The sequence below is a fragment of the Coregonus clupeaformis genome, chromosome 20 (assembly GCF_020615455.1).
Source record: "Coregonus clupeaformis isolate EN_2021a chromosome 20, ASM2061545v1, whole genome shotgun sequence".
Lineage (NCBI taxonomy): Eukaryota > Metazoa > Chordata > Actinopteri > Salmoniformes > Salmonidae > Coregonus > Coregonus clupeaformis.
Window position 1 is genome coordinate 35,965,890 of NC_059211.1, and position 25,525 is coordinate 35,991,414.

Genomic DNA, 25,525 nt, shown 5'->3' on the forward strand with positions numbered 1-25,525 from the left:
CACATTTTACATTTTTTACATTTTAGTCATTTAGCAGACGCTCTTATCCAGAGCGACTTACATGAGCAATTAGGGTTAAGTGCCTTGCTTAAGGGCACATCAACAGATTTTTCACCTAGTCGGCTCGGGGATTAGAACCAGCGACCTTTCGGTTACTGGCACAACGCTCTTACCCACTAAGCTACCTGCCGCCACACCTTGTTACCCTGCTGGTGTTCAGCTCTAGCTTCAGTGTTGACGTTCTCTTTCACACACGTTCTCACACACACACATATACACACAGTCATTCACGCGTTCTCTCTGTTCCAGGGCCCGATGGGTGGAGGGGAGGAGAGCCCTGTCTCCGGCCCAGCAGCAGCACACCAGCCTGGGACGCGGCACAGCTTCGTCCAGGACCACTTTCAGGCACAGTACAGGTAGGAGTCATAGATATTATCATACAGGTACTTTAGTAGTAACAGACGATAAGAGGTGAGAGTCTCACATTCAATTAGTACAGATCATGTAATAACGCATACTTAAGTTATGCAGCAATTCAAGAACGTTTCTCCCACATGAGACTTCATGGAGTACCCAAACACCTCATCCAAGGCTTCTGTAATGTCTGTGTGCATTGTTTTCTCTCCCCAGAATCTATAGCATGCCGTTAGATATAGTATAGGTATTCAGAACAGGTGAGCATGCACTTTCCCTCCTGTGGATAAGAACCTCTAGCCTGCTAAAGTAGGTCACATTGAGCTGTGAACACTTTCTGGGATTAATCTCTGTCTGAATCTTGTTTAGCTCTTTTCCTCCTGGTCTGCAGTAAACACACACACACACACACACACACACACACACACACACACACACACACACACACACACACACAGTAGCAGCAGCAGGCTCCCTGCGTAGCCAGTCTAATAGAAATGTGATGACCCTCTGCTAGCCTTGTCATGATGTTCTTCATCTCCTTTCCTCCCCATCCATCTCTCTTCTTAGATCAATCTGTTGAAACGTTCCACTTGTTGATTTTATGATACCAACCACTGATCTGTATACCACATGGATTGACTGAGCAGTTTAACGGATGATTAGACTTTGACACATCCATATTGTAGAGAGAATGAGATTAGACATTAAATGTACAGAATCTGCAGGGAGTTGATTGCAGCCACAGGCAGCGCTCCTCTCTATAACAAAGAAGGACTCCAGTTGTATCGGGCTTAGTATTGGACTTAACACCATGCTGGCAGATTAGCGTGAGTCAATCAGTATAGGGTTAACCCCAGACAGTTAGACTGTATTGATGATGACGCGGGGTTAACCACCCATTCAATCACGGGATTATGATTCCCACTCCCTCATCACAGGATTATGGATTATACACTTATACAAACCCACTGTATCCCTGCAGAGACTGATCTCTCCCGCTGTTTCCTCCAGGCTGCTAATTGGAAATTGCTCTCCGAATCCATTCTCCCTTATGGAAAAATGTGTGTCTAAAATTGAATATCGGAATTTTGAGGCAGAATATCAGAATTCCGAGATGGAATATTGGAATTCCGGGTGTTCCCTTGAATGTGATGATGATCCCTCCTGCTATTCAAAGTGTCTTCTTTAACATCCAACCCCCTTGGCTCTTGGCTATGATGTGTTTGCCACAACAGCACATGGTTGTGTTTACGTGCTATTATCAGATTAGCCGTTAATTCATTAGCAGAAAGAGTAGCGACACTAGGGGAAATCTGAGACGCCAAATGCATCCCTAAACAGCTTAGTAAAGAATGCTAATGCAATAGCTCCTCTCATCAACAATTTTGTCTCTGTCTCAAATGGCACCCTATTCCCTTCATAGTGCACTACCTAGACGAACAGTTTTGGCTGACAGCTGTGAAGTGTCTGGACTCACCATCCTTCCCCCTCAGGTGGATGGATATACAGATGTAGGATCTTAATTTGATCACTCTTTTGTTGCTGAGAATTTCCCTGCAAAGCAGGAAATGCAAACTTCTAGTGTATTTGAGTTTTTAAAAGGCTTCTGGAGTTTGTAATTTCAATTTAGAAATGTCAGATTTGGGTTGCCGTAACGAAAAATGTATCCACCCCTACAAAAATGTTCATTAATTATAATCCACATAATAATTAACATTTCCCTTTGTTGCAAGATTATTTTCCTGCTCTAGCAAACTGGCTCGAATAGTAGTACACTCTTAGAAAAAAGGGTTCCAAAAGGGTTCTTCGGCTGTCCCTGTAGGAGAACCGTTTTCTGTTCCAGGTAGAACACACTCTGGAAATGGTTCTACATGGAACTCAAAAAGGTTCTACCTGGAACCAAAAAGGGTTATTCGAAGGGTTTTCCTATGGGGACAGCTAAAAAAGAGTGTAGTGTGTGTTTAGTCAGGGGTTACAAAACAACACTTAAAGCACCAGTAATTAGTACTTTGATGGTCTGCTCCCTAAGTATATGTCTCAGTATTGAGTACATGTTTTTGTCACATTATTATGCAGTCTACTGTAAAGTGATTACAGAACTACTCCAAACTCTGTTGTTTCTCCCGAAACGCACCTTGTAATTTTCTGCCTGGCTCCACCTCAACAGCTTGAAGTGTCAGAGAGTAGCAGGGTTACACTGTAATTGCGATTCTGGAGTTCCGGACACAGACTCAGGCAGCAGGCTAACGGCTGTCTGGTTTGGCTGGAGGGAGGTGGGAGGGTGTTGGGGGAGGTACAGATGGAGAGGGCAGGTGGCTGGAGGGCTTGTTACAGATGACCTTGCAGGTAGAGCCTGGGAGAGGTAGAGCCTGCCTGGCTGTTCCCCACCCCTGCCTGGTCTTGCATTACATGGGGCCGTCTGTAAAGTTCCTTTTGTCTGTAAAGCTCCTGCACTGTGCCTGCCTACAACTGTACTTAGCAACTGTTCATGCAAGTGCATTTGAGTATGAATACAGATCAACACAAGTAATGTATCCTATCCACTGCACTCAAACTGTTGTGTTACATTGGGCTCCGTTCCAACATTCTAACTCAACGTTGCAGTATTGGCTGTGTTCCACCTTCCAGACTTCTGAAGTCACAAGACAGGTAGTGTAGTAGTGTGACTCAGACAATGGGTGTTTCTCAAAATGCATACTACCGTGCTCTGAGCACGCAAATTGGAGCACGGGAGGGTCGGAGTATGAGTCAAAATCAATGGAGCACGGAGGAATGGAGCACGGAGGGCACTTCTCGAATGTGTACTCCGTTTGTACATATTTTGAAGCATGCATCGATGCAAGCTTCAACGGAAAGTATGCAAAGAAATATGACGCAACCACGTAAAAAATGACTCAACAGTTCTTCAATGGTGGCCATTATTTGAGCTGAAGCGAGAGAAAATACACTCCGACTTCGGAATGAAATGTTGCTTATTCACATATAATATGTTGCTTGACTACAATATTTTATCTTGATATGTAAATAAATACATGCTGTGTAAATTTTTGGCATGTTTACCTGCCTACGTACCATAGATCGGAAGCCTATAATAATTCAATAGGGATAACTGGCTAGCTATTACTGTTAGCTAGCTAGCCAGATAGCCATGAAGAATTGTTAGCTAGCTACCCACGAAGAATTGACATCTACTTTGCATAATATTAGTTTTAGGTCATTTGTGACTTTTTATGCCATCTGGTTAGCAACATTATTACGATTCACATATAGCTAGCTGATATTTATGAAGTAAAACATTTGCTTTGTGTATATCTCGTTTAGTCTCTTGCCACTGTCCTGGCTGGAAGACGGTTCAGTGATTGGGTAGCTAAGTCCATAGTAAGTCAATAGGGCTAGCTAGCTAGCTAGCCACGAAGAATTGGTAGCTACCCACGAAAAATGTATATCTACCTTGCATAACATAATTTTTAGGCCATTTATGCCTGTTTAACTAGCTGGCTAGCTTGATTATTACGATTCACATATCTAGCTCTGTCGCAGCCGGCCGCGACCGAGAGACTCATGGGCGGCGCACAATTGGCCCAGCGTCGTCCAGGGTAGGGGAGGGAATGGCCGGCAGGGATGTAGCTCAGTTGATAGAGCATGGCGTTTGCAACGCCAGGGTTGTGGGTTCGATTCCCACGGGGAGCCAGTATAAAAAAATATGTATTCACTAACTGTAAGTCGCTCTGGATAAGAGCGTCTGCTAAATGACTAAAATGTAAATGTAGCTGATAATTATGAAGTACAACATTTGCTTTGTGTATATCGTGTTTTGTCTGTTGTTGACATTGTCCTGGCTGGAAGAAGGTTCAGTGAATGGGGAGGTGCAGTGTGAGGGGAAGTGTGAGTGCTTCTCAAATATAATGTTTTATGCATTCTCCATACTCTCGTCCTCACAAGAACGTACTCAAGAGAACGTCGTCAGAGCATGAGAGTGTGGAGCATGGTAGTATGCATATCGAGAAACACCCATTGGCTCTGATGAGTTTGGGTTCTGTGACTCGTCCTCCACACTTCCTCCTTATGTTATTGTCCTTCTATAATTGTGGTTGCCATGGCACTCGTCTCTAATTGCAAGACTAAACAAAATAATAATCACTCTTAGATGGTTCCTCTCTCTCTCCTCTCTCTCTCTCTCTCTCTCTCTCTCTCTCTCTCTGTCAATCTCACTATCTTTCTTTCAATCTTTCTCTGAATCAATCACCCATTCTCACTGTCTCACTCCTCTCTCTCTCTCGCTCTCTCTCTCTCTCTCTCTCTCTGTCTGCCAGTCTTTTTATATCTGTGAGACTCCTCGGGGGCATTCTGATCTGAATAAATGTTTGCGATTAGAGCGAAGGCTGTCTGGTGGTTTAGGCTGCAGAGACGGGAGAGACGAGCGACAGTCACTTTGCGGCCTCAAATGAGTTTTCGTCTACACCCTCAGTCTGTCATGTTGAGTTTGGAGCATTGGTTTTCTTAGTGTCAAAGGCAGCATCCCAAATGGCACTCTCTTTCCTTTCAAGTAGACTACACAACTTCAATGGGCCCTGGTTAAACATTGTGCACTATAAAGGTAATAGCATGCCATTTGGGAGGCACCCAAAGGACTGAGGAAATAGATATTGTCTTTCTATTTGTACTCTCCCCTGTGTCTTCAGTTCAGCACAGCTGCCCAAGATGGTGGTGCAGATTTCTGAAGCCAAACCTTTTAAAGCAGATTATCCAGAGTTCACACAGTCACTCCTCATTCAACCTCTCCTTTTGATTTTATTACCATGATGACCCACTCACACTCCTTCTCCTCCCCCTCCATCGGTGAGGCATCCTGGGCTGCCATCTCCCCCACCTGACCTTACCTGGGGCGTCTCTGAGCCGATCCCATCCCAGGCTGAATGCTTTGAAGTGGGGGTTAGAGAGTTGATGAAGTGGAGGGCTGCTTTGATCTCTCCACTGGCGTTTGTTGTTAACGTACATAGTGTAGAGACTCTGCCAAGCCCCGCTTCCTCTCTCTGACCCGACACCTTCTAAATATCGTCAGCTAACACTTACTCTCTCTCACACCCACACACTGTTCGCACACACACGGGTCTGCCAATTACCCCACTAGTAATAGTAGTTCTGTTTACTCTGTTTACTTAACCTTGAGCGACCCTCTCTGCCAAACAAACACCAGTACAATTGTATTGATCCACTACTGTCATAGCTGAAGCACTTTATTACTCTCTGACACTATTTATGCTGTTTTCATGATATGATTGACTCTAGTGGTTGAGGACTGTAGAGTAATTGTGAGGAGTGCCAATAGGTTTTAATTTTGACATCTTCCCTCCTCGTAATAAAAAGAGAAATCGCATACTTAAGATAAGAGAGTTCTCAGGTGTGTTTGCGTGCCCACTCACAATGTACCTTATATTTTATGGAGTTGGATCTGTACTGTAGGAGCCTACAGAGTACAGTGAGGGGAAAAAAGTATTTGATCCCCTGCTGATTTTGTATGTTTGCCCTCTCACAAAGAAATGATCAGTCTATAATTGTAATGGTAGGTTTATTTGAACAGTGAGAGACAGAATAACAACAAAAAAATCAAGAAAAACGAATGTCAAAAATGTTATAAATTAATTTGCATTTTAATGAGGGAAGTAAGTATTTCACCCCTTCTCAATCAGAAATATTTTTGGCTCCCAGGTGTCTTTTATACAGGTAACGAGCTGAGATTAGGAGCACACTCTTAAAGGGAGTGCTCCTAATCTCAGTTTGTTACCTGTATAAAAGACACCTGTCCACAGACGCAATCAATCAATCAGATTCCAAACTCTCCACCATGGCCAAGACCAAAGAGCTCTCCAAGGATGTCAGGGACAAGATTGTAGACCTACACAAGGCTGGAATGGGCTACAAGACCATTGCCAAGCAGCTTGGTGAGAAGGTGACAACAGTTGGTGCGATTATTCGCAAATGGAAGAAACACAAAAGAACTGTCAATCTCCCTCGGCCTGGGTCTCCATGCAAGATCTCACCTCGAGTTGCAATGATCATTAGAACGGTGAGGAATCAGCCCAGAACTACACGGGAGGCTCTTGTCAATGATCTCAAGGCAGCTGGGACCATAGTCACCAAGAAAACAATTGGTAACACACTACGCCATGAAGGACTGAAATCCTGCAGCGCCCGCAAGGTCCCCCTGCTCAAGAAAGCACATATACATGCCCGTCTGAAGTTTGCCAATGAACATCTGAATGATTCAGAGGAGAACTGGGTGAAAGTGTTGTGGCCAGATGAGACCAAAATGGAGCTCTTTGGCATCAACTCAACTTGCCGTGTTTGGAGGAGGAGGAATGCTGCCTATGACCCCAAGAACACCATCCCCACCGTCAAACATGGAGGTGGAAACATTATGCTTTGGGGGTGTTTTTCTGTTAAGGGGACAGGACAACTTCACCGCATCAAAGGGACGATGGACGGGGCCATGTACCGTCAAATCTTGGGTGAGTACCTCCTTCCCTCAGCCAGGGCATTGAAAATGGGTCGTGGATGGGTATTCCAGCATGACAATGACCCAAAACACATGGCCAATGCAACAAAGGAGTGGCTCAAGAGGAAGCACATTAAGGTCCTGGAGTGGTCTAGCCAATCTCCAGACCTTAATCCCATAGAAAATCTGTGGAGGGAGCTGAAGGTTCGAGTTGCCAAACGTCAGCCTTGAAACCTTAATGACTTGGAGAAGATCCGCAAAGAGAAGTGGGACAAAATCCCTCCTGAGATCTGTGCAAACCTGGTGGCCAACTACAAGAAACGTCTGACCTCTGTGATTGCCAACAAGGGTTTTGCCACCAAGTACTAAGTCATGTTTTGCAGAGGGGTCAAATACTTATTTTCCTCATTAAAATGCAAATCAATTTATAACATTTTTGACATGCGTTTTTCTGGATTTTTTTTGCTATTCTGTCTCTCACTGTTCAAATAAACCTACCATTAAAATTATAGACTGATCATTTCTTTGTCAGTGGGCAAACGTACAAAATCAGCAGGGGATCAAATACTTTTTTCCCTCACTGTAAGTGGTTGCAGTTGGAGCTTGCTAGAGATGATAGCCCAGTGCAGTTGTTTGTTTAGAGAATCAGTTCCACAACTGGTGTTCGGGTCCCCAATGCTCCGGTGACATGGAGGAGGAGGCTGTCAGCGTCCTGGATCGAGACCAGAGAGAGAGGGACGTTTAGAGCCTCGTCTAGCCTCATATCTCCACACAGCAGATGGGGACCAAAGCGCATCGCACCTCTCAGTATGCAAGCAGGATACGGATGCAGATGCCCTTCTCTGAGTGGATAGAGGCAGTAACCATACGCATACTCATGAACTCTCTGACATGCACACACTGGAACTGCACAGGCCCCTCTCAGAGATGGTACTCATCATCAACAGAGGAAATACTGGCGCAGGAGGATGAGGATGGTCAACCTTAAACTTCATCAACACTGTGTGATGACGGTCACAACAACTATTTTGGGGGGGTTTCAACTCAAACTTTTTAAACAAATGAACATCCTTTTTGGCTTAGTGCTGCCTCCAATATCACAAATGTCACACTCAATCTCTTGAAGTTGAAGACAAAATCCCAATGTCCCAGCACAGGAAGCATTCAACAGACCAATCAGCGTGTCTCCTGTCCCGTGTTGCACGAACTCCCGGACTTCATCTTCCAGCTCGTCACACCCCTCAGAGAGAGGCAGCCTAAAACATTTGTTTATTTTCTTTGAGGCGTAGCCCTCTGTTAATTTCCCATGGCGTGGGCCCTTTGTTTAAAGGTCTCTAATGGAAAAGCAGATCAGCCTCAGTGCACTCATCCAACCAACGCAGACGCCAGCAACCCAGACAGACTGACTGACAGGGGAATTTCGCTCTGGCTACAGCTGCCCTCCCCATTTCACCAGAGGAAGAGAGGAAAGGAGGGAGTAGAGGAAAGGAGGGAGCAGAGGAAAAGAGGGAGCAGAGGAAAGGAGGGAGCAGAGGAAAGGAGGGAGCAGAGGAGGAACTGTCTGCTGACCTGTAGAGTAAAGGTCTGGAAGGACTTGTCATTACCATGTGTTCCACTTTAGACGTTTTGCTAATTACAGGGCAGTAGATACTATACTGTAGACATTTCTCTGTGGATTGATTGGTTAGTCGAACGACTAAGGAAGGGGATACTTGAGCCTTTGCCTTTGTCCTGGAGTGGCACTGGGCTGAAATGGCATCAGGACCTCTGTGCCGGCCTGTATCAATCAGTGACTGGGATTGGGGTCCTTGCATTTCTGTTCAGGCATAATTCACAACCCCCTCGATTACCAATGTTTCTCTACCACCGCTTTTAGCCACATTTGTGGAAAATGCAAATCACCAGTGACGTGATATTGAATCTCAAATGGGCTTTTCACATGGGCACTGAGTGGTTTTGAGACCCGGATGACTCCAACCCCTGTGAAAGTTATATCTCACATTTTTCCTCTCAACTTTTTGATGAAATGGACTGTGAATCCATTGGAATACATTATTCAAGCAGAGAGGGATTTGTAGCTGGTGAAACTGAAAGGAAAAGGGGATTGATGGAAGACGAGGTTCACCGTGGGTTCAAATGTATTTACTAAAAGGTCTGTGTTATGTGTCTGATACAGTATCTTCATTCTGTCGAATGTAGGTTTAGGGTAATGCACAGTATGAGCTGTTTGCTATGAGAGCTGCGTTCAAGAAAGCTCTTCGACCAATTTACTGGTCAAACATTCTCTAAAAGCACTATGTCTGTATTATGATGTTTGAATTCTGTCTAATGTATGTTGATGCATAGCATGTGCTATATGTAAGCCTACTATATGAGAGCTGCATTCCAAAAGGGTGAGGCTGCAAGTTTAGTCATGGTGTTATGTCTTAATTCAGTCGTCTTGAGCTACAGTGGGGAGAACAAGTATTTGATACACTGCCGATTTTGCAGGTTTTCCTACTTACAAAGCATGTAGAGGTCTGTAATTTTTATCATAGGTACACTTCAACTGTGAGAGACGGAATCTAAAACAAAAATCCAGAAAATCACATTGTATCATTTTTAAGTAATGAATTTGCATTTTATTGCATGACATAAGTATTTGATCACCTACCAACCAGTAAGTATTCCGTCTCTCACATACCTGTTAGTTTTTCTTTAAGAAGCCCTCCTGTTCTCCACTCTATACCTGTATTAACTGCACCTGTTTGAACTCGTTACCTGTATAAAAGACACCTGTCCACACACTCAATCCAACAGACTCCAACCTCTCCACAATGGCCAAGACCAGAGAGCTGTGTAAGGACATCAGGGATAAAATTGTAGACCTGCACAAGGCTGGGATGGGCTACAGGACAATAGGCAAGCAGCTTGGTGAGAAGGCAACAACTGTTGGCGCAATTATTAGAAAATGGAAGAAGTTCAAGATGACGGTCAATCACCCTCGGTCTGGGGCTCCATGCAAGATCTCACCTCGTGGGGCATCAATCATCATGAGGAAGGTGAGGGATCAGCCCAGAACTACATGGCAGGACCTGGTCAATGACCTGAAGAGAGCTGGGACCACAGTCTCAAAGAAAACCATTAGTAACACACTACGCCGTCATGGATTAAAATCCTGCAGCGCACGCAAGGTCCCCCTGCTCAAGCCAGCGCATGTCCAGGCCCGTCTGAAGTTTGCCAATGACCATCTGGATGATCCAGAGGAGGAATGGGGAGAAGGTCATGTGGTCTGATGAGACAAAAATAGAGCTTTTGGTCTAAACTCCACTCGCCGTGTTTGGAGGAAGAAGAAGGATGAGTACAACCCCAAGAACACCATCCCAACCGTGAAGCATGGAGGTGGAAACATCATTCTTTGGGGATGCTTTTCTGCAAAGGGGACAGGACGACTGCACCGTATTGAGGGGAGGATGGATGGGGCCATGTATCACGAGATCTTGGCCAACAACCTCCTTCCCTCAGTAAGAGCATTGAAGATGGGTCGTGGCTGGGTCTTCCAGCATGACAACGACCGAAACACACAGCCAGGGCAACTAAGGAGTGGCTCCGTAAGAAGCATCTCAAGGTCCTGGAGTGGCCTAGCCAGTCTCCAGACCTGAACCCAATAGAAAATCTTTGGAGGGAGCTGAAAGTCTGTATTGCCCAGCAACAGCCCCGAAACCTGAAGGATCTGGAGAAGGTCTGTATAGAGGAGTGGGCCAAAATCCCTGCTGCAGTGTGTGCAAACCTGGTCAAGACCTACAGGAAACGTATGATCTCTGTAATTGCAAACAAAGGTTTCTGTACCAAATATTAAGTTCTGCTTTTCTGATGTATCAAATACTTATGTCATGCAATAAAATGCAAATTAATTACTTAAAAATCATACAATGTGATTTTCTGGATTTTTGTTTTAGATTCCGTCTCTCACAGTTGAAGTGTACCTATGATAAAAATTACAGACCTCTATATGCTTTGTAAGTAGGAAAACCTGCAAAATCGGCAGTGTATCAAATACTTGTTCTCCCCACTGTATATAGATGCTGCGTTCAAGAAAGGTGATATGAGGCTACGTGTTTAGTAATGCTGGTCACGTACTATTTATTTAGGTGGTGCAGAGAGGCTGTTCAAAACCTCATCTGTATAAATGATGAATAAGGGTCTCTGGTAGACCATCGGTTGGTAGGACTGCTAACTCGTTGCTGTGGGCTAGAGGCCAGAAGATTGGTGCTGTGAGAGTCAGACAAATGCAGAGTGGGTGGTGGTGCGAGGATAGGTTTGACACACACACACATTGACAGACTCTCTCCTCACAGACACACACACTGACAGACTCTCTCTTCACAGACAGATGAACCAACCAGACTGGAAATGCTGTCAGCCTCCACACATAGAGTTCTAAGTGATGCTAGTGTGTGTGTGTGTGTGTGTGTGTGTGTGTGTGTGTGTGTGTGTGTGTGTGTTCTAAATGATGTTGGAACGTGGAAGCACCACTAATGCTGTGACTGTCACTTTCCCATGCAGAGTAATCATTTTAACCAACTCTCAGAATGTCATTTACAGCCTGACCTAGAAATTTGAATGGGGAAATCTGTGTTAGATCCATAGAAAATAATTACTAGATCCATAGAAATAGAATAAGTAATTCTATTAAAATAGTAATGCTATTTCTATGATATCTGGGCACATATCTACAAAGCCTCTCAGAGTAGGAGTGCTGATCTAGGATTAGTTTCGGCTTTTAGATCAAAAGGAATACGATTATAAGGACAGGTGGGGACCTGATCCTAGATCAGCGCTCTTACTCTGATACGCTTTGTGGTTACAGGCCCTGGTCTAGATTGGAGTAACAACTCTAGCTACAGACCTGTACTGACTATACTTGACTGCATCACTGTCCTGGAGTGACTCAGCAGAACACCTGATAACCTGGACTCATCCAGCTGAAAACAACCAGGTTGAAAAGAGAAAGCAGAAAGAGCGGAGCAGTCAAATGTATCAGCACAGTGGAGCTAATATGTTCCACACAAGCTAGCCTGAATGGCTGCCCCTCTCTCTCCAACCAATCTGCTTTGTGTCTGTCTCGTCTTCATTCTTTCACCCCTCCATCTTTCTCTACCACCTTTCCTTCTCTCCTCTGCCTCCATCTTTCTCTCTACCACCTTTCCTTCTCTCCTCTGCCTCCATCTTTCTCTCTACCACCTTTCCTTCTGTCCTCTGCCTCCATCATTCTCTCTACCACCTTTCCTTCTCTGCCTCCATCTTTCTCTCTACCACCTTTCCTTCTCTCCTCTGCCTCCATCTTTCTCTCTACCACCTTTCCTTCTGTCCTCTGCCTCCATCATTCTCTCTACCACCTTTCCTTCTCTCCTCTGCCTCCATCTTTCTCTCTACCACCTTTCCTTCTCTCCTCTGCCTCCATCTTTCTCTCTACCACCTTTCCTTCTCTCCTCTGCCTCCATCTTTCTCTCTACCACCTTTCCTTCTCTCATCTGCCTCCATCTTTCTCTCTACCACCTTTCCTTCTCTCCTCTGCCTCCATCTTTCTCTCTACCACCTTTCCTTCTCTCCTCTGCCTCCATCTTTCTCTCTACCACCTTTCCTTCTCTCCTCTGCCTCCATCTTTCTCTCTACCACCTTTCCTTCTGTCCTCTGCCTCCATCTTTCTCTCTACCACCTTTCCTTCTCTCCTCTGCCTCCATCTTTCCCTTCTCCCCGTCTCTCCCCCTCCCCATGGGGATGCTGCTGACACAGTCCTCTTGGCTGGCTTTCCCAGCCCCAGGCTCATCCCCTGCTGATCCCCCTGTAGGGCTGATCCCCCCTGTAGGGCTGATCCCCCCTGTTCCACACCACTACTATATCCCTCAGGGTGTACTCTGGCTGGGCCACTGGCCAGGGAGGTATTCATGTTGGAGTCATGTTTGTGTTGGTTGACAGTGGTAGTGGATGCCCTGTGTGACACGGGAGGATGAGACGGGAGAGTGACTCTTTTGACCAGCGTACCCATACTGCATTGGGATGATGTCGCAGAGTAATGATGTCATGTCCCTGTCAATCTGGATGTCCTTGCTTCTCAGTTGACTTGGTGCTCTCTCTTCTGTATTCCTGCTGGATTACTCTCTTTTTCTATTAACCACATCTACTTAGGGATGCAAATTTCGGTCAATTTTGCTGCCGACTTACTGGCCCTCATTAACCGGTCAACAAACTGTTACATAAAATGACGTGACCGACAGAAAATGCTGTGAGAGATCTGTATATAATGACAAGATGTTTATGTTTCCGCCAGAATAATGGGAGTCGTCCAAAGATGGGAAGGCAGGCGACAAGCTTAGGCCCAAAATAAGCCCATAGGACTTATTTTGGACAGATTTTGGTGTGAGTGAAACCTCTCGCTTCGCCTCTTCCTCTCTGATAGTATGCATGCATACAAGGACCGGACATTTTTCATTAAGAGCTTAATAGAAACATGCAACAGTAGCAAGCCTATCGTCTTACAGTCAAAAGGCTATAGCCTATTATTGAACATGCAACTCCTGTAATGAAGCAGCTAATAAAACGTCATTTTAAAACATTTGCCCAAATGCAATTAGCGGAAAACACAGTTCTAAACTGCGCACCTAATGCAAGCAGTTCCATACGTGACAGAGATTAAATCTCAATTAGAAACTTAGAAAGAGGGGGAAATCTAATAGCCAGGGGTGCACATAACTTTTTCAGTGAGTTACTCAGGTTAGTACCAGCAGATGGTGTCTGGTACTCACCCCATATGTAGCGTGGTCTTAATAAGTGCAGTCTTCCTCACTGTCCTCCTCAGTGCCGCCACCACTGTCCTCCTCAGTGCCGCCACCACTGTCCTCTTCAGTGCCGCCACCACTGTCCTCTTCAGTGTCGCCCCCACTGTCCTCTGCTTCAGCTTCCTGCATGGTAGATGATGAAGATGCTGCAGATGCACCTCCCTGTCCTTCGTTGAGCCTCCGATTAGCTGTCTCCATCCACAGGTCAACAGCAGGCTTTGGGTCAAATGTCTCTGTGGTCTGCAACTAGCAAGGCATCCTTGAACAGTACTGTTTTTCACAGTGAGATTGGTGCAATAGAAGGAGGTAAAATGAGCTGATAAGATGTTGACTTCCCTGTGAAACGAATATAGATATTAAATGTTGGTGTGTTTTGTGACCAGCTAGTCTCCTCCCAGTCGTGTGTATCTGTGTGTGATTATGATCAAAGGAGGTGGAAGTCCTTTGCTAGGTGCAATATGGGGCTGTGGTCAACATACTGCAAACGTTGGTATGATGTTACTTAGAACCTTCCTTTTTATTATTCTGCAGTGACACCAAAGTCTGAATATTGATATTGGTCATTCCTATGTTGAGGACGTTACCTTTATCACTGAGCGACGAGCATGTGACAGACGAGATTTGTACTTGGTTTTTATTATGTTGAGATGTGAGAATCCCCTCTCACAAGCTGCACTGCTTAAAGGCAGTGTAAAAGACAGCTTAACCACCTTGTTGATGTTGGAGTAAGCATCTGGGTTACTTGTATTTACTATTTGGACCAAGTCATACACAGAAGAGGCTCCCAGGCGTTTTCCTGCCTGCTTTAAGCGCATCCATTCTGTCACAGTGGTATCTTTGTCAAGTTGCAAGGTGGCCTCATATTTCTTGAGAATGCTGCAAACTGTTGTGTTTCCAAAACTGTAGAGGTCTTGCATTTCCTGAGGCCATGTTGAAGGATCAAATACTAAGAAATGATCACATGACTTGAGGGAGTCATATCTGATTTCAAACTCTTCAATTAACCCCCTGAGTAAGTGTGTCTTGTCTCTGTCAGCTTCAGCATTGGAAACAGTGTGTGCCCTGTGGCTTTCACCATCAAGCAGAAGTGTGAACTGTCCAATGGCCACCATGAGTTCATCCTTACATTCTCCAATGGTCAGCTTTTCCTTCTGAAACCTAATGGATGTGGTCTTCAAAATGTTGCAAATGTCAAGCATGTTTGACAGAAAGCACTGAAAACGCTCTGTGCAGATATGCTGCAAGTCACTGTTATCACTCTTAACCAGTTGCATTTTAATGGCTGGCAATAGTCTTGATATTTTTAACAGTGTTTCATGCCTCCATGCAGACCATCTGATATTATGAAACTTACCCAGTTTCACAAAGGAGATCCCATTTTCTTCACATAGCTTATTCAGTGCAGCAGTTTTTTTTACTCCACCTTTTTGTAAATAAAACTGCAGCAGCTTGACCACAGAGCGATTAAATGTCTCACAGTAAGGAACGTTGCGATCAGCTGATTTTGCGCAATTCTCCAGTGTGTGTGCGATGCACAGAATGTGCACAAGGGAGTCTCCAACCGCAGTAAGTTGCCGGAGTTTTGGCACAACGCCGTTGTAGATACCTACGTTGACAGCAGCCCCGTCTGTGCACACAGCGACCAACTTTGTTGTCCAGTCATCCAAGCCTGTGTCCTGGAAAAGTCTCACAAGTCCGTCTGTTATGGCCTGCGCGGTTCGGTCAGCACCCAATTCAATCAGTCCAATAAAGTCCGATATAAACTCGCCGTTGCTGGACACAGACACAATGTAAATGATTTCCTGCTCAGTTTTTGTGATGTCCTCAGATCCATCAAAAAGCAGCCCCCAAAATTCAGCAGACTGCAACTTGGCTCGTAACTCCCCGCTGATGGTGTGAGCGATGCTCTGCATGATCCGTGTGCCCCCTTCACGTGAATGATATGCACCTCCGACATTTACTCCTAGCCGCTTCAGTAAAGGAACATCCTCAGAATAGGAAGACATGGGACGTGCGTGTTTAGCTTTATGGAAGGCGAGGAGAAAAGTATTAAACAGAGCTTGCCGCTGTTCTTCATTCAGCTTGTCTCGCCATCTGGCAAGTGGGCAAGTGGACATTTCTTCTCGGCTAGCTTGTTTATTAGCAATGGCTTGCGCCACATTCGTGTGCTCCTTGCTCTTTTCATGTTTGTCAAATAAAGGATGGTTGAAATTCTTTGAGCCTTTATAAAATGCACCTGTTTTGTCTGCTAGATGTGGATTTGAGCGGCAAATCTTGCACCACATTTCAGTGCGCTCATCGTTAGCTTCAAGCCACTGCACATCTTGGAACCACTTTTCCGAAAAAAGTATGTTCTTCGGCTCTGGCTCCAGTTGGCGTTTCTTTGTAGGTGGCGAAACGCCAAAGAAGCTGCTTAATGTCTGTTGCTTTTTGGACATCCCTGACAGTAGTTGACAAGCAACATGTCATGTGTAAGGTTAGATGAGAAGATCGGTCAAGTACGCAAAGGCGCGTAGTAACACAAGTGGCATTACGCATTCCTGATTTTTGTCGCGCTTGCGTACCTGCGTACCAGTTATGTGCACCCCTGCTAATAGCAACTACTATGATGGGTTGCTAATATTATTAGGATTGGGCCTTTGGCTTCTGGACAATGAAATAAAGTTGATATGAAAACCAATAGAACAGGAGAGAAATGCTGATTAATGGCATGAGGAAGTCTTTATAAAATAATAGTCTCCACGTTTCTATGGATGGATTTTTGCAGGGCCACTTTGAAGTAAAGTTCACACTGTAAAGTGGTGGGTGACGCGCTGATAGTTAACGGTAGGCATCCGAATGGCGAATGGGAGGCGCGCTTTACAAGTTGAGATTGAGAAATAAAAATAGCTCCTTTTTAATCGTAGCCACCAAAGAGTTTAACACGCGATTGCATTTAGAATTGTTATTTGTTGCGCAATGACTGGGTTTACAAAAGCAGGGTTCACTCCAGGAGGTAGGCTATTCCGCTCCTCAAGCTAGGCCCTGTATGCTGTGTGCGTGTGATAAATAAAAAGCATGATGACTAACGAAAACACACGCAGCAATTTAATTCTACAAAATTATGCAAATGAACCTATAGACCGATGAGCATTACCGGTCAAATGTATTTAAGATGGATTAAGCGATTAACGGTTAACCGCTGTATTCCTGCTGGATTACTCTCTTTTTCTTTGTTCTCTTTTTCTCTTCCCCTCATTCCTCTCTTCCCAGCACGGTTTTTGAACACCTGCTGAAATATTCAAATAAAACAACTTTATTTCTCTCCTGTCTTGTGAATATTTCAGTCTATTCCGGTGTGTTTCTTACTGGGGATGTGTGGTTCCAGGTGGAGTGTTGTCTCTCTTGGAGCTAAATGCACTTTCTCTGTTCTGTCCATCTACATGCATGACGTTACACATATAGAAGCCCTGCCAGGTGAGGTCGAAAATCTTTACCTCTCCACTCAACCCAAGTGACTAATAAATGACTTGGACATGAAGCACAAAAATGCTAATATAGCTAGCATTGACTTGCTTTGGAATTGTGCCACAAATGCTAAAAAGTTAGCATTTGAAACAGTGGCCAGGTAAACAAAAGCAAAGCAGTGATTACTGTCATACCTTGTCCATAGACTGCTTACAGGGTAAGGAAACCAATATGTCATTTTGTAATTGGGGTGAAGTATCCCTTTAACCCAACCCGTCTCTCCCTCTCTCTTTGTTGTCTGTAGGTCCTCCCTGACATGTCCACATTGCCTTAAACAGAGCAACACCTTTGACCCCTTCCTCTGCATCTCACTGCCCATTCCCCTACGGCAAACCAGGTAAGCGACACCAGTCATAAAGCCACTGCACGTGTGTGTGTTTGTGTGACATGTACACTTTTTATTTGACCAGTTCTCCCTTTTTGTGACAAGACACAATGGAATATGATCAAGTGCTAGTGTTGTGAAAAGCAGGGTGGGTGTTTCTGATAGACACACAACAGGTTGCTGGAATAACATGTCTATCCACAGGGCCAGTCTGATACTGATGCTATTAACATGCTAGTTTGGTAGTAGACACTCTTATCCGATGCAACTTACCGCATTTGTATTAAGGTATAACTATTGTATAGCTCTCACATATCCAGTATATGGCCTTAATACTAAGAGACTGACTCATGAATCCTCATCGGTTCAAGTGAGACCCACACAGTTACTGATTTTGGGATGGATGTATCCTCTCATGTCATTGTCCTCACTTACTAATGGCATATTCCCCTTATCGCCCCGCTGTCAGCAACTGAAATCTCAGTGAGATCTCAGTGATGGTGGCGTCTTCTTACATCAGCAGGGGGTTAACTAACATCACTGGCGCTTACTTTGTATACCACATCTCTGTCTCTCATCCAGTCTCATCTCATCTCAGCATGTCTAACAACATCAACAAACCAGCTCTCACATCCTCCCTGTGTCTCTGCTCTTTGAGCACTCTGTTAGCGACGACGCAACACTTCCTGAATAATGCATGATGGGAAAGCAGGAAGCTGGGGCGTCATCAGGGCTCCTGTCTCTCTCCCAGACTTTTCTCCATCTCTATCCCTCCATCTCTCTATCCCTCCACTGAGTCATACCTCAAACCTGTGGCCTCAAATAGCACTAAGTGCTCACCCCTTCATCCTTCCATTGCTCCACCTGTCATGCCTACATCTTCTGCACTAGCTAGCTCCTGTTGATTGTAGATAGGCGTGCCTCAGCAGACACAGACAAGCGCCCTGTGGTGCTAATGCTAACACGTTAGCATCGCCTTGCAGTCAGACATGCCCAGACAGACATTGTGGAGGAGATAAGAGAACAGCACAGCAAGTGTAATGTCTAGAACCTGTCTTTGTGTGTGTGTGTGTGTGTGTGCTTGTGAAGAACTGGCTGTAACAAGTTTCTTCTTTCGCTTTCTTTCTCTCTCTCTCTCTCTCTCTCTCTCTCTCTCTCTCTCTCTCTCTCTCTCTCTCTCTCTCTCTCGCTTTATTTCTTTTCTCTCGCCCTTTCTCTCTCTCTCTCTCTCTCTCTCTCTCTCTTCTCTCTCTCTCTCTCTCTCTCTCTCTCTCTCTCTCTCTCTCTCTCTCTCTCTCTCTCTCTCTCTCTCTCTCTCTCTCTCTCTCTCTCTCTCTCTCTCTCTCTCTCTCTCTCTCTCTCTCTCTCTCTCTCTCTCTCTCTCTCTCTCTCTCTCTCTCTCTCTCTCTCTCTCTCTCTCTCTCTCTCTCTCCAGGTGTATGAGTGTGACCCTGGTGCTTAGTACTAAGGGTCAGAGGTATATACGTGTTGGTCTGGCTGTGCCTCTCATTGGCTCCATCTCCTGCCTGCGTGCCATGGTGGCTGAGGAGGGCAAGATCACGCCAGACCAGGTAGGGGCTGCACACACACACGGTTAGTGGGCCAGACTCGTTAGCCTACAAAATCTAAAAGGCCCTATCCAGCTCTATCCTGTCTCTATGGGGTGTAAATGAATTATTCCACTCACTCACTGTAACATATAAAACCCTCTCCCTTAGTCGTGGTGAGAATCTCTGTCCGTTAATACATCTCAGACAGAGGCTTTTTACCGGTTTTAAAGGGACCATCATGGAAAGCCCTGCTGCTATGAAAAAGGAAAACCAGACAGAGAAAGAGAGAGGGGCTAGACAGACAGAGAAAGGAGCAGTCCAGACGCAGAATGACAGAGAATGGAGCAGATGAAAAGAGGGAACAGATAGACAGGAAAAGAGAGAAAGATAGGAATATTCCAGACTGAGAGAGTCAGCTGTCAGCCCCACAGCTGGGCCTAAAGTCTCGTCATGCTATGTGAGGATGAGCGGGATGGGACATCACTGTTTGTCTGTCTGTTTGTTTGTGATTTGACGAAAGCCTTCTCAGAAAACAGAAGTGAGGAGATAGTAAGGAATCCTTAAAGGTCCAATGCAGCTGTTTTTATCTCGATATCAAATAATTTCTGGGTAACAATTAAGTACCTTACTGTGATTGTTTTCAATTAAAATTGTCAAAAATATACAAAGTTAGCTTCTTAGCAAAGAGACATTTCTCAAGCAAGAATTTTGCTAGGACTGTCTGGGAGTAGTCTGAGTGGGGAGGGGAAAACTGAAAGCTGTTATTGGCAGAGGTTTGGAACTCTCTTTCTTATTGGTCTATTAACTAATTTACCGCCTGGTGATGTCACCAAGCAGGCCAAAACTCCATCCCACCAAAACAGACTGATACTTATTTTTTAACAGCTCTTACACTAAAAGGGCATTATCGTAATTATCCAAATTTAAGTTTTATTCCAACCCCATAGTGTGGAAAATCACATTTTTGACTGCACTGGGCCTTTAATATGTGTTTACTTTAGAAGGATCTTGAACAGACTTAAAACACAAATATAGCATGTCTGCTTTGTTTGATTTGCGGGTTTTCTCTGTTTGCTTTGCCACATACATTCCCTTTGTCCTCTATAGCTTGTCTGTCTACAACTATTAGCCTGTGTATGTGTGTGTTTGACCCCCATGCTAAGCCACTTAGCCATGTCCACGGCTGTTTATTATAAAGTCTACTTCCGTGCTGTATTAAGCAATGTACATCTCTTTAAACCATCTCCTCCTCGCTCGCTCTCTCCCTCCATCACCCCCCCCGCCCCCCATCCAGGTGATCCTGTCAGAGCTCTACGCCACCGGCTTCCAGCGTTCGTTCTCTGACGACGACGATCTGACCAGCGTTGCCGAGAGCGATGTGGTCTATGCCTTCCAGGCTCCGCCCCTCCACACACGGGGAGGCTCCACGCGAATCTCGGGTAATCATGGCTGCAGCCACAGCCCCAAGTCTCTCTATCGCTCTCTCTCTTTCTCTCGCTCTCTCTCTCGCTCTCTCTCTCGCTCTCTCTCAGGCTAGCCCGAAGCTTTTTGGCTTTAGCACAATGGATAGTGTTTGTTCAGACAAACACTATAGAGCTACAGTGGCTTGTGAAAGTATTCAAACCCCTTGGCATCATTCCTATTTTGTTGCCTTATTTTTGGGGGGGTTTGTATCAATTTGATTTACACAACATGCCTACCACTTTGAAGATGCTAAATATTTTTTTATTGTGAGACAAACAATAAGACAAGAGGTGGGCGGCCCTCTCTTGGCAGGTTTGTTGTGGTGCCATATTCTTTCAATTTTTTAATAATGGATTTAATGGTGCTCCGTGGGATGTTCAAAGTTTCTGATATTTTTTATAACCCAACCCTTATCTGTACTTCTCCACAACTTTGTCCCTGACCTGTTTGGAGAGCTCCTTCGTCTTCATAGCACCGCTTGCTTGGTGGTGCCTCTTGCTTAGTGGTGTTGCAGACTCTGGGACCTTTCAGAACAGGTGTGTGTATATATACTGAGATCATGTGACACCTATATTGCACACAGGTGGACTTTATTTAACTAGTTGGTTGCACCAGATCTTATTTAGGGGCTTCATAGCAAAGGGGTGAATACATATGCACGCACCACTTTTCTGTTATTTATTTTTTTACTTCACCAATTTTGACTATTTTGTGTATGTCCATTACATGAACTCCAAATAAAAATCCATTTAAATGACAGGTTGTAATGCAACAAAATAGGAAAAGCGCCAAGGGGGATGAATACTTTTGCAAGGCACTGTATAGGTTCTTAGCTGTTTCAATTTCAGTGGATCAATGTTGAAAGGTGTTGAATCCTTGCACACGACAGTCTTCTCCTTTTTGCTATTTCGTGTTATTTCATGGACAGGTACTGTATTTCTGTCTAGGTTATTCAATTCTCTCAGACAGTGTCCCTGACGGTCTTATATCTAGCTGAGGGCTTGAGGTAAAGGCTCGCTCTCACTCACTCACACACACGACATACATGCACACACACATACACTCACTCTCTCACATACTTGGATCGTGAACGTGGATGAGATGGAGCCAGCCTTGCGTCACCTCCCTTTGAAATCAGCCCCAGCTTCGCCAGGCGGCGTCAAATTAACTATTGATATGGCGACTGCGCATGTACGCACACACACACTTGTTTTCACCTGTTGACTCCTTTCTAGTTGACCCATTTCCAAAAGGTGGGTGTCTTAACTCTTATCCCTGCGGGACGCCCGACCGGGAGGGCTACGTTCAGAGCAACACAACGCTAAAAGAAACCTTTAGTGTTTTTCAATGTTCTTTAACTCCTGAAAAGGGCCACATCAATAATTCAATAATGTGCTCAAAGGGGTCATGAAAAATGTACGATCCTCAATCTCTCTCCAGCAACGATAAAACGATATCCTTATCACCTCGAGACAGAGGAGAGAAAATAATGTCCCAGCACTAATGGAGGTGATCAGAGGAGAGCGGAAGAGACACACAGGCACACACACACACACTGACACTCATTAGCACTCAAAAGCACACATGCAGTACACACATGTATACAATAACTATATATTTTGTATACACATTCTACTGTAAATGATGAGTGAACTCCTATTACCAGTGTAATGATTCAAAACCTCAACTGGGCTGATTAGACTCGACATAACATGCATTCAGTTATTGCAAGCGTCATTACTGTTTCTGACATCTCATAACACCTCCCTGCCATCTTAACTACCCCATAGTCTGCATAACAATGGTGGGTCATTTCACAACAGCTAAACGCTCGTAACAGGTTTATTGAATAGGGCCTTCATTGCTTTAATGGATTAGATTGAATAGAAGCCTGAGTAACATTGTGTGTGTGTGTGTGTGTGTGTGTGTGTGTGTGTACTGTTAGCTTTACAAAGCTGTGGGGAGGGAGAAGACATGATAAGATATTGTTACATCCTATTGTCGTCTAATTGGTTAGTGTGTTCCTTATTGTACTGGTTAAGTATCCAATTACTGTAATCATGTGTAATCATCACTCAATCAGAACCACTGGGTGATGTGGATGTAATCAAATGAGCCATTGAAATATACATGCATTATTATGGAGCTATAATGCTGTGGTTTCAGCATCCAGTACGGCATCCACCCATTTAGTTTTAGCGAACTAATTGAGAAATGTAATACTGAAGAATGGGGCTGGGTTGATAATATATTTTAGGATGGTAGGCTATAATGATATTTTCATGATGAGCCACAATTAATAAGGAAATTGTCCTAATTAAGAATGAACTATTGTGACAGATCTGTCTGCTCAGTCTGTCACAAACAATACCCAGAAATCCCTATCTCTTGTGGCTAGCCGTAGAAATATGCTGTGGAACCTTTGCATGCTGTTAGAGCCTAATTTAAATGGGGCATGTTAGAATAAGACAACCTGTCAGTAAACCACTGTCATCGTCTTAAATAAACAGAGGATGCTTACGTATATGAGCTAGCGTTCAAACCACTGCTGTCACGACCCATATTGACTGTATTAAGCTTGTAGTACCTCCCTCCCTCCTTCTCTTCCGCTGTAGAAATATGTTTAATCATGGACACCGTTGGCTCTTTAAACCTGTGACCAGACAGGCCCTCATTTGCGGAACAAATCAGCCAGTCACCCTCAAGCACCCGAATGCACGCATGCTCTCGCTCTCTTTCTCTCTCTCACTCTCTTTCTCACACACACACACACACACACACGTCCCAGCCCCCTTTTGGCTGGTACATATGTGCCTTAGCCTGTGCGTCACTCCCCCCGTGGGCTAAAGACAGACAGTCACACAGTCGACCCCCGGCGTGGTCCAGACTCCTCACCATGAGTAATGGCCCTGTGTGTATAATCTCATTTCATGTGAGTGTGTGTGTGCGTGCAGGCATGTGTGCCTGTCTGTCTGTCTCTGTGTCGTGTGTGTGTGTGTGTGTGTGTGTCTCATAACTCTCTCTACAACATCGGCACAATCTGAGCCCCAGCGGGCACAGCGCAGGCACAAAGCCAATCTGCTCACCGGCTAATAAAAGTCCCAAATTGAAATGGGGAATTTGGTTAGCAAAGGAAAGGTTACGATTTCTCATGTCGGATAAGAGAAAGTAGCTCAGCGGGGGACTGGGAATCAGGCCCATTGCCTCCTGGTGGGGAGTCAAAATTAGCAGAGCCCAATAAATTTGTTGAAAACATTATGAAGGAGGGAGAGAGAGAGGTATAAAATACAGATACAGTGGCTTGCGAAAGTATTCACCCCCTCTTGGCATTTTTACTATTTTGTTGCCTTAAAACCTGGAATTAAAATAGATTTTTTGGGGGTTTGTATCATTTGATTTACACAACAAGCCTACCACTTTATTGTGAAACAAACAAGAAATGAGACAAAAAAACGAGCGTGCATAACTATTCAACCCCCCAAAGTCAATACTTTGTAGAGCCACCTTTTGCAGCAATTATAGCTGCAAGTCTCTTGGGGTATGTCTCTATAAGTTTGGCACATCTAGCCACTGGGATTTTTGCCCATTCTTCAAGGCAAAACTGCTCCAGCTCCTTCAAGTTGGATGGGTTCTGCTGGTGTACAGCAATCTTTAAGTCATACCACAGATTCTCAATTGGATTAAGGTCTGGGCTTTGAGTAGGCCATTCCAAGACATTTAAATGTTTCCCCTTAAACCACTCGAGTGTTGCTTTAGCAGTATGCTTAGGGTCATTGTCCTGCTGGAAGGAGAACGTCCGTCCCAGTCTCAAATCTCTGGAAGACTGAATTTTGTATTTATTTTTATTTCACCTTTATTTAACCAGGTAAGCCAGTTGAGAACAAGTTCTCATTTACAACTGCGACCTGGCCAAGATAAAGCAAAGCAGTGCGATTAAAAACAACAACAACAACACAGTTACATATGGAATAAACAAAACGTACAGTCAATAACACAATAGAAAATAGAACATCTATATACAGTGTGTGCAAATGTAGTAAGTTATGGAGGTAAGGCAATAAATAGGCCATAGTGCAAAATAATTACAATTTAGTATTAACACTGGAGTGATATATGTGCAGAAGATGATGTGCAAATAGAGATACTGGGGTGCAAATTAGCAAAATAAATAACAATATGGGGATGAGGTGGTTGGGTGGGCTAATTACAGATGGGCTGTGTACAGGTACAGTGATCGGTAAGCTGCTCTGACAACTGATGCTTAAAGTTAATGAGGGAGATAAGTGTCTCCAGCTTCAGAGATTTTTGTAGTTCGTTCCAGTCATTTGCAGCAGAGAACTGGAAGGAATGGCGGCCAAAGGAGGTGTTGGCTTTGGGGATGACCAGTGAGACATACAGTGAGGGAAAAAAAGTATTTGATCCCCTGCTGATTTTGCACATTTGCCCACTGACAAAGAAATGATCAGTCTATAATTTTAATGGTATGTTTATTTGAACAGTGAGAGACAGAATAACAACAAAAACATCCAGAAAAACGCATGTCAAAAATGTTATAAATTGATTTGCATTTTAATGAGGGAAATAAGTATTTGACCCCCTCTCAATCAAAAAGATTTCTGGCTCCCAGGTGTCTTTTCTACAGGTAACGAGCTGAGATTAGGAGCACACTCTTAAAGGGAGTGCTCCTAATCTCATCTTGTTACCTGTATAAAAGACACCTGTCCACAGAAGCAATCAATCAATCAGATTCCAAACTCTCCACCATGGCCAAGACCAAAGAGCTCTCCAAGGATGTCAGGGACAAGATTGTAGACCTACACAAGGCTGGAATGAGCTACAAGACCATCGCCAAGCGGCTTGGTGAGAAGATGACAACAGTTGGTGCGATTATTCGCAAATAGAAGAAACACAAAAGAACTGTCAATCTCCCTCGGCCTGGGTCTCCATG

At 44.5% G+C, this 25,525-nt stretch overlaps 1 protein-coding gene across 1 annotated transcript in view; it reads left to right on the forward strand.

Moving 5' to 3' along the window:
* The first annotated feature begins 313 nt into the window (after window positions 1-313).
* LOC121553851 (ubiquitin carboxyl-terminal hydrolase 43) overlaps window positions 314-25,525 on the forward strand; it is a 59,252-nt gene continuing 34,040 nt past the window's right edge. The window contains 4 exon segments of the mRNA XM_045205482.1: window positions 314-416; window positions 17,483-17,575; window positions 18,999-19,134; window positions 20,408-20,552. Coding sequence (XP_045061417.1) covers window positions 316-416; window positions 17,483-17,575; window positions 18,999-19,134; window positions 20,408-20,552 — 475 coding nt within the window. The 5' untranslated portion in view covers window positions 314-315.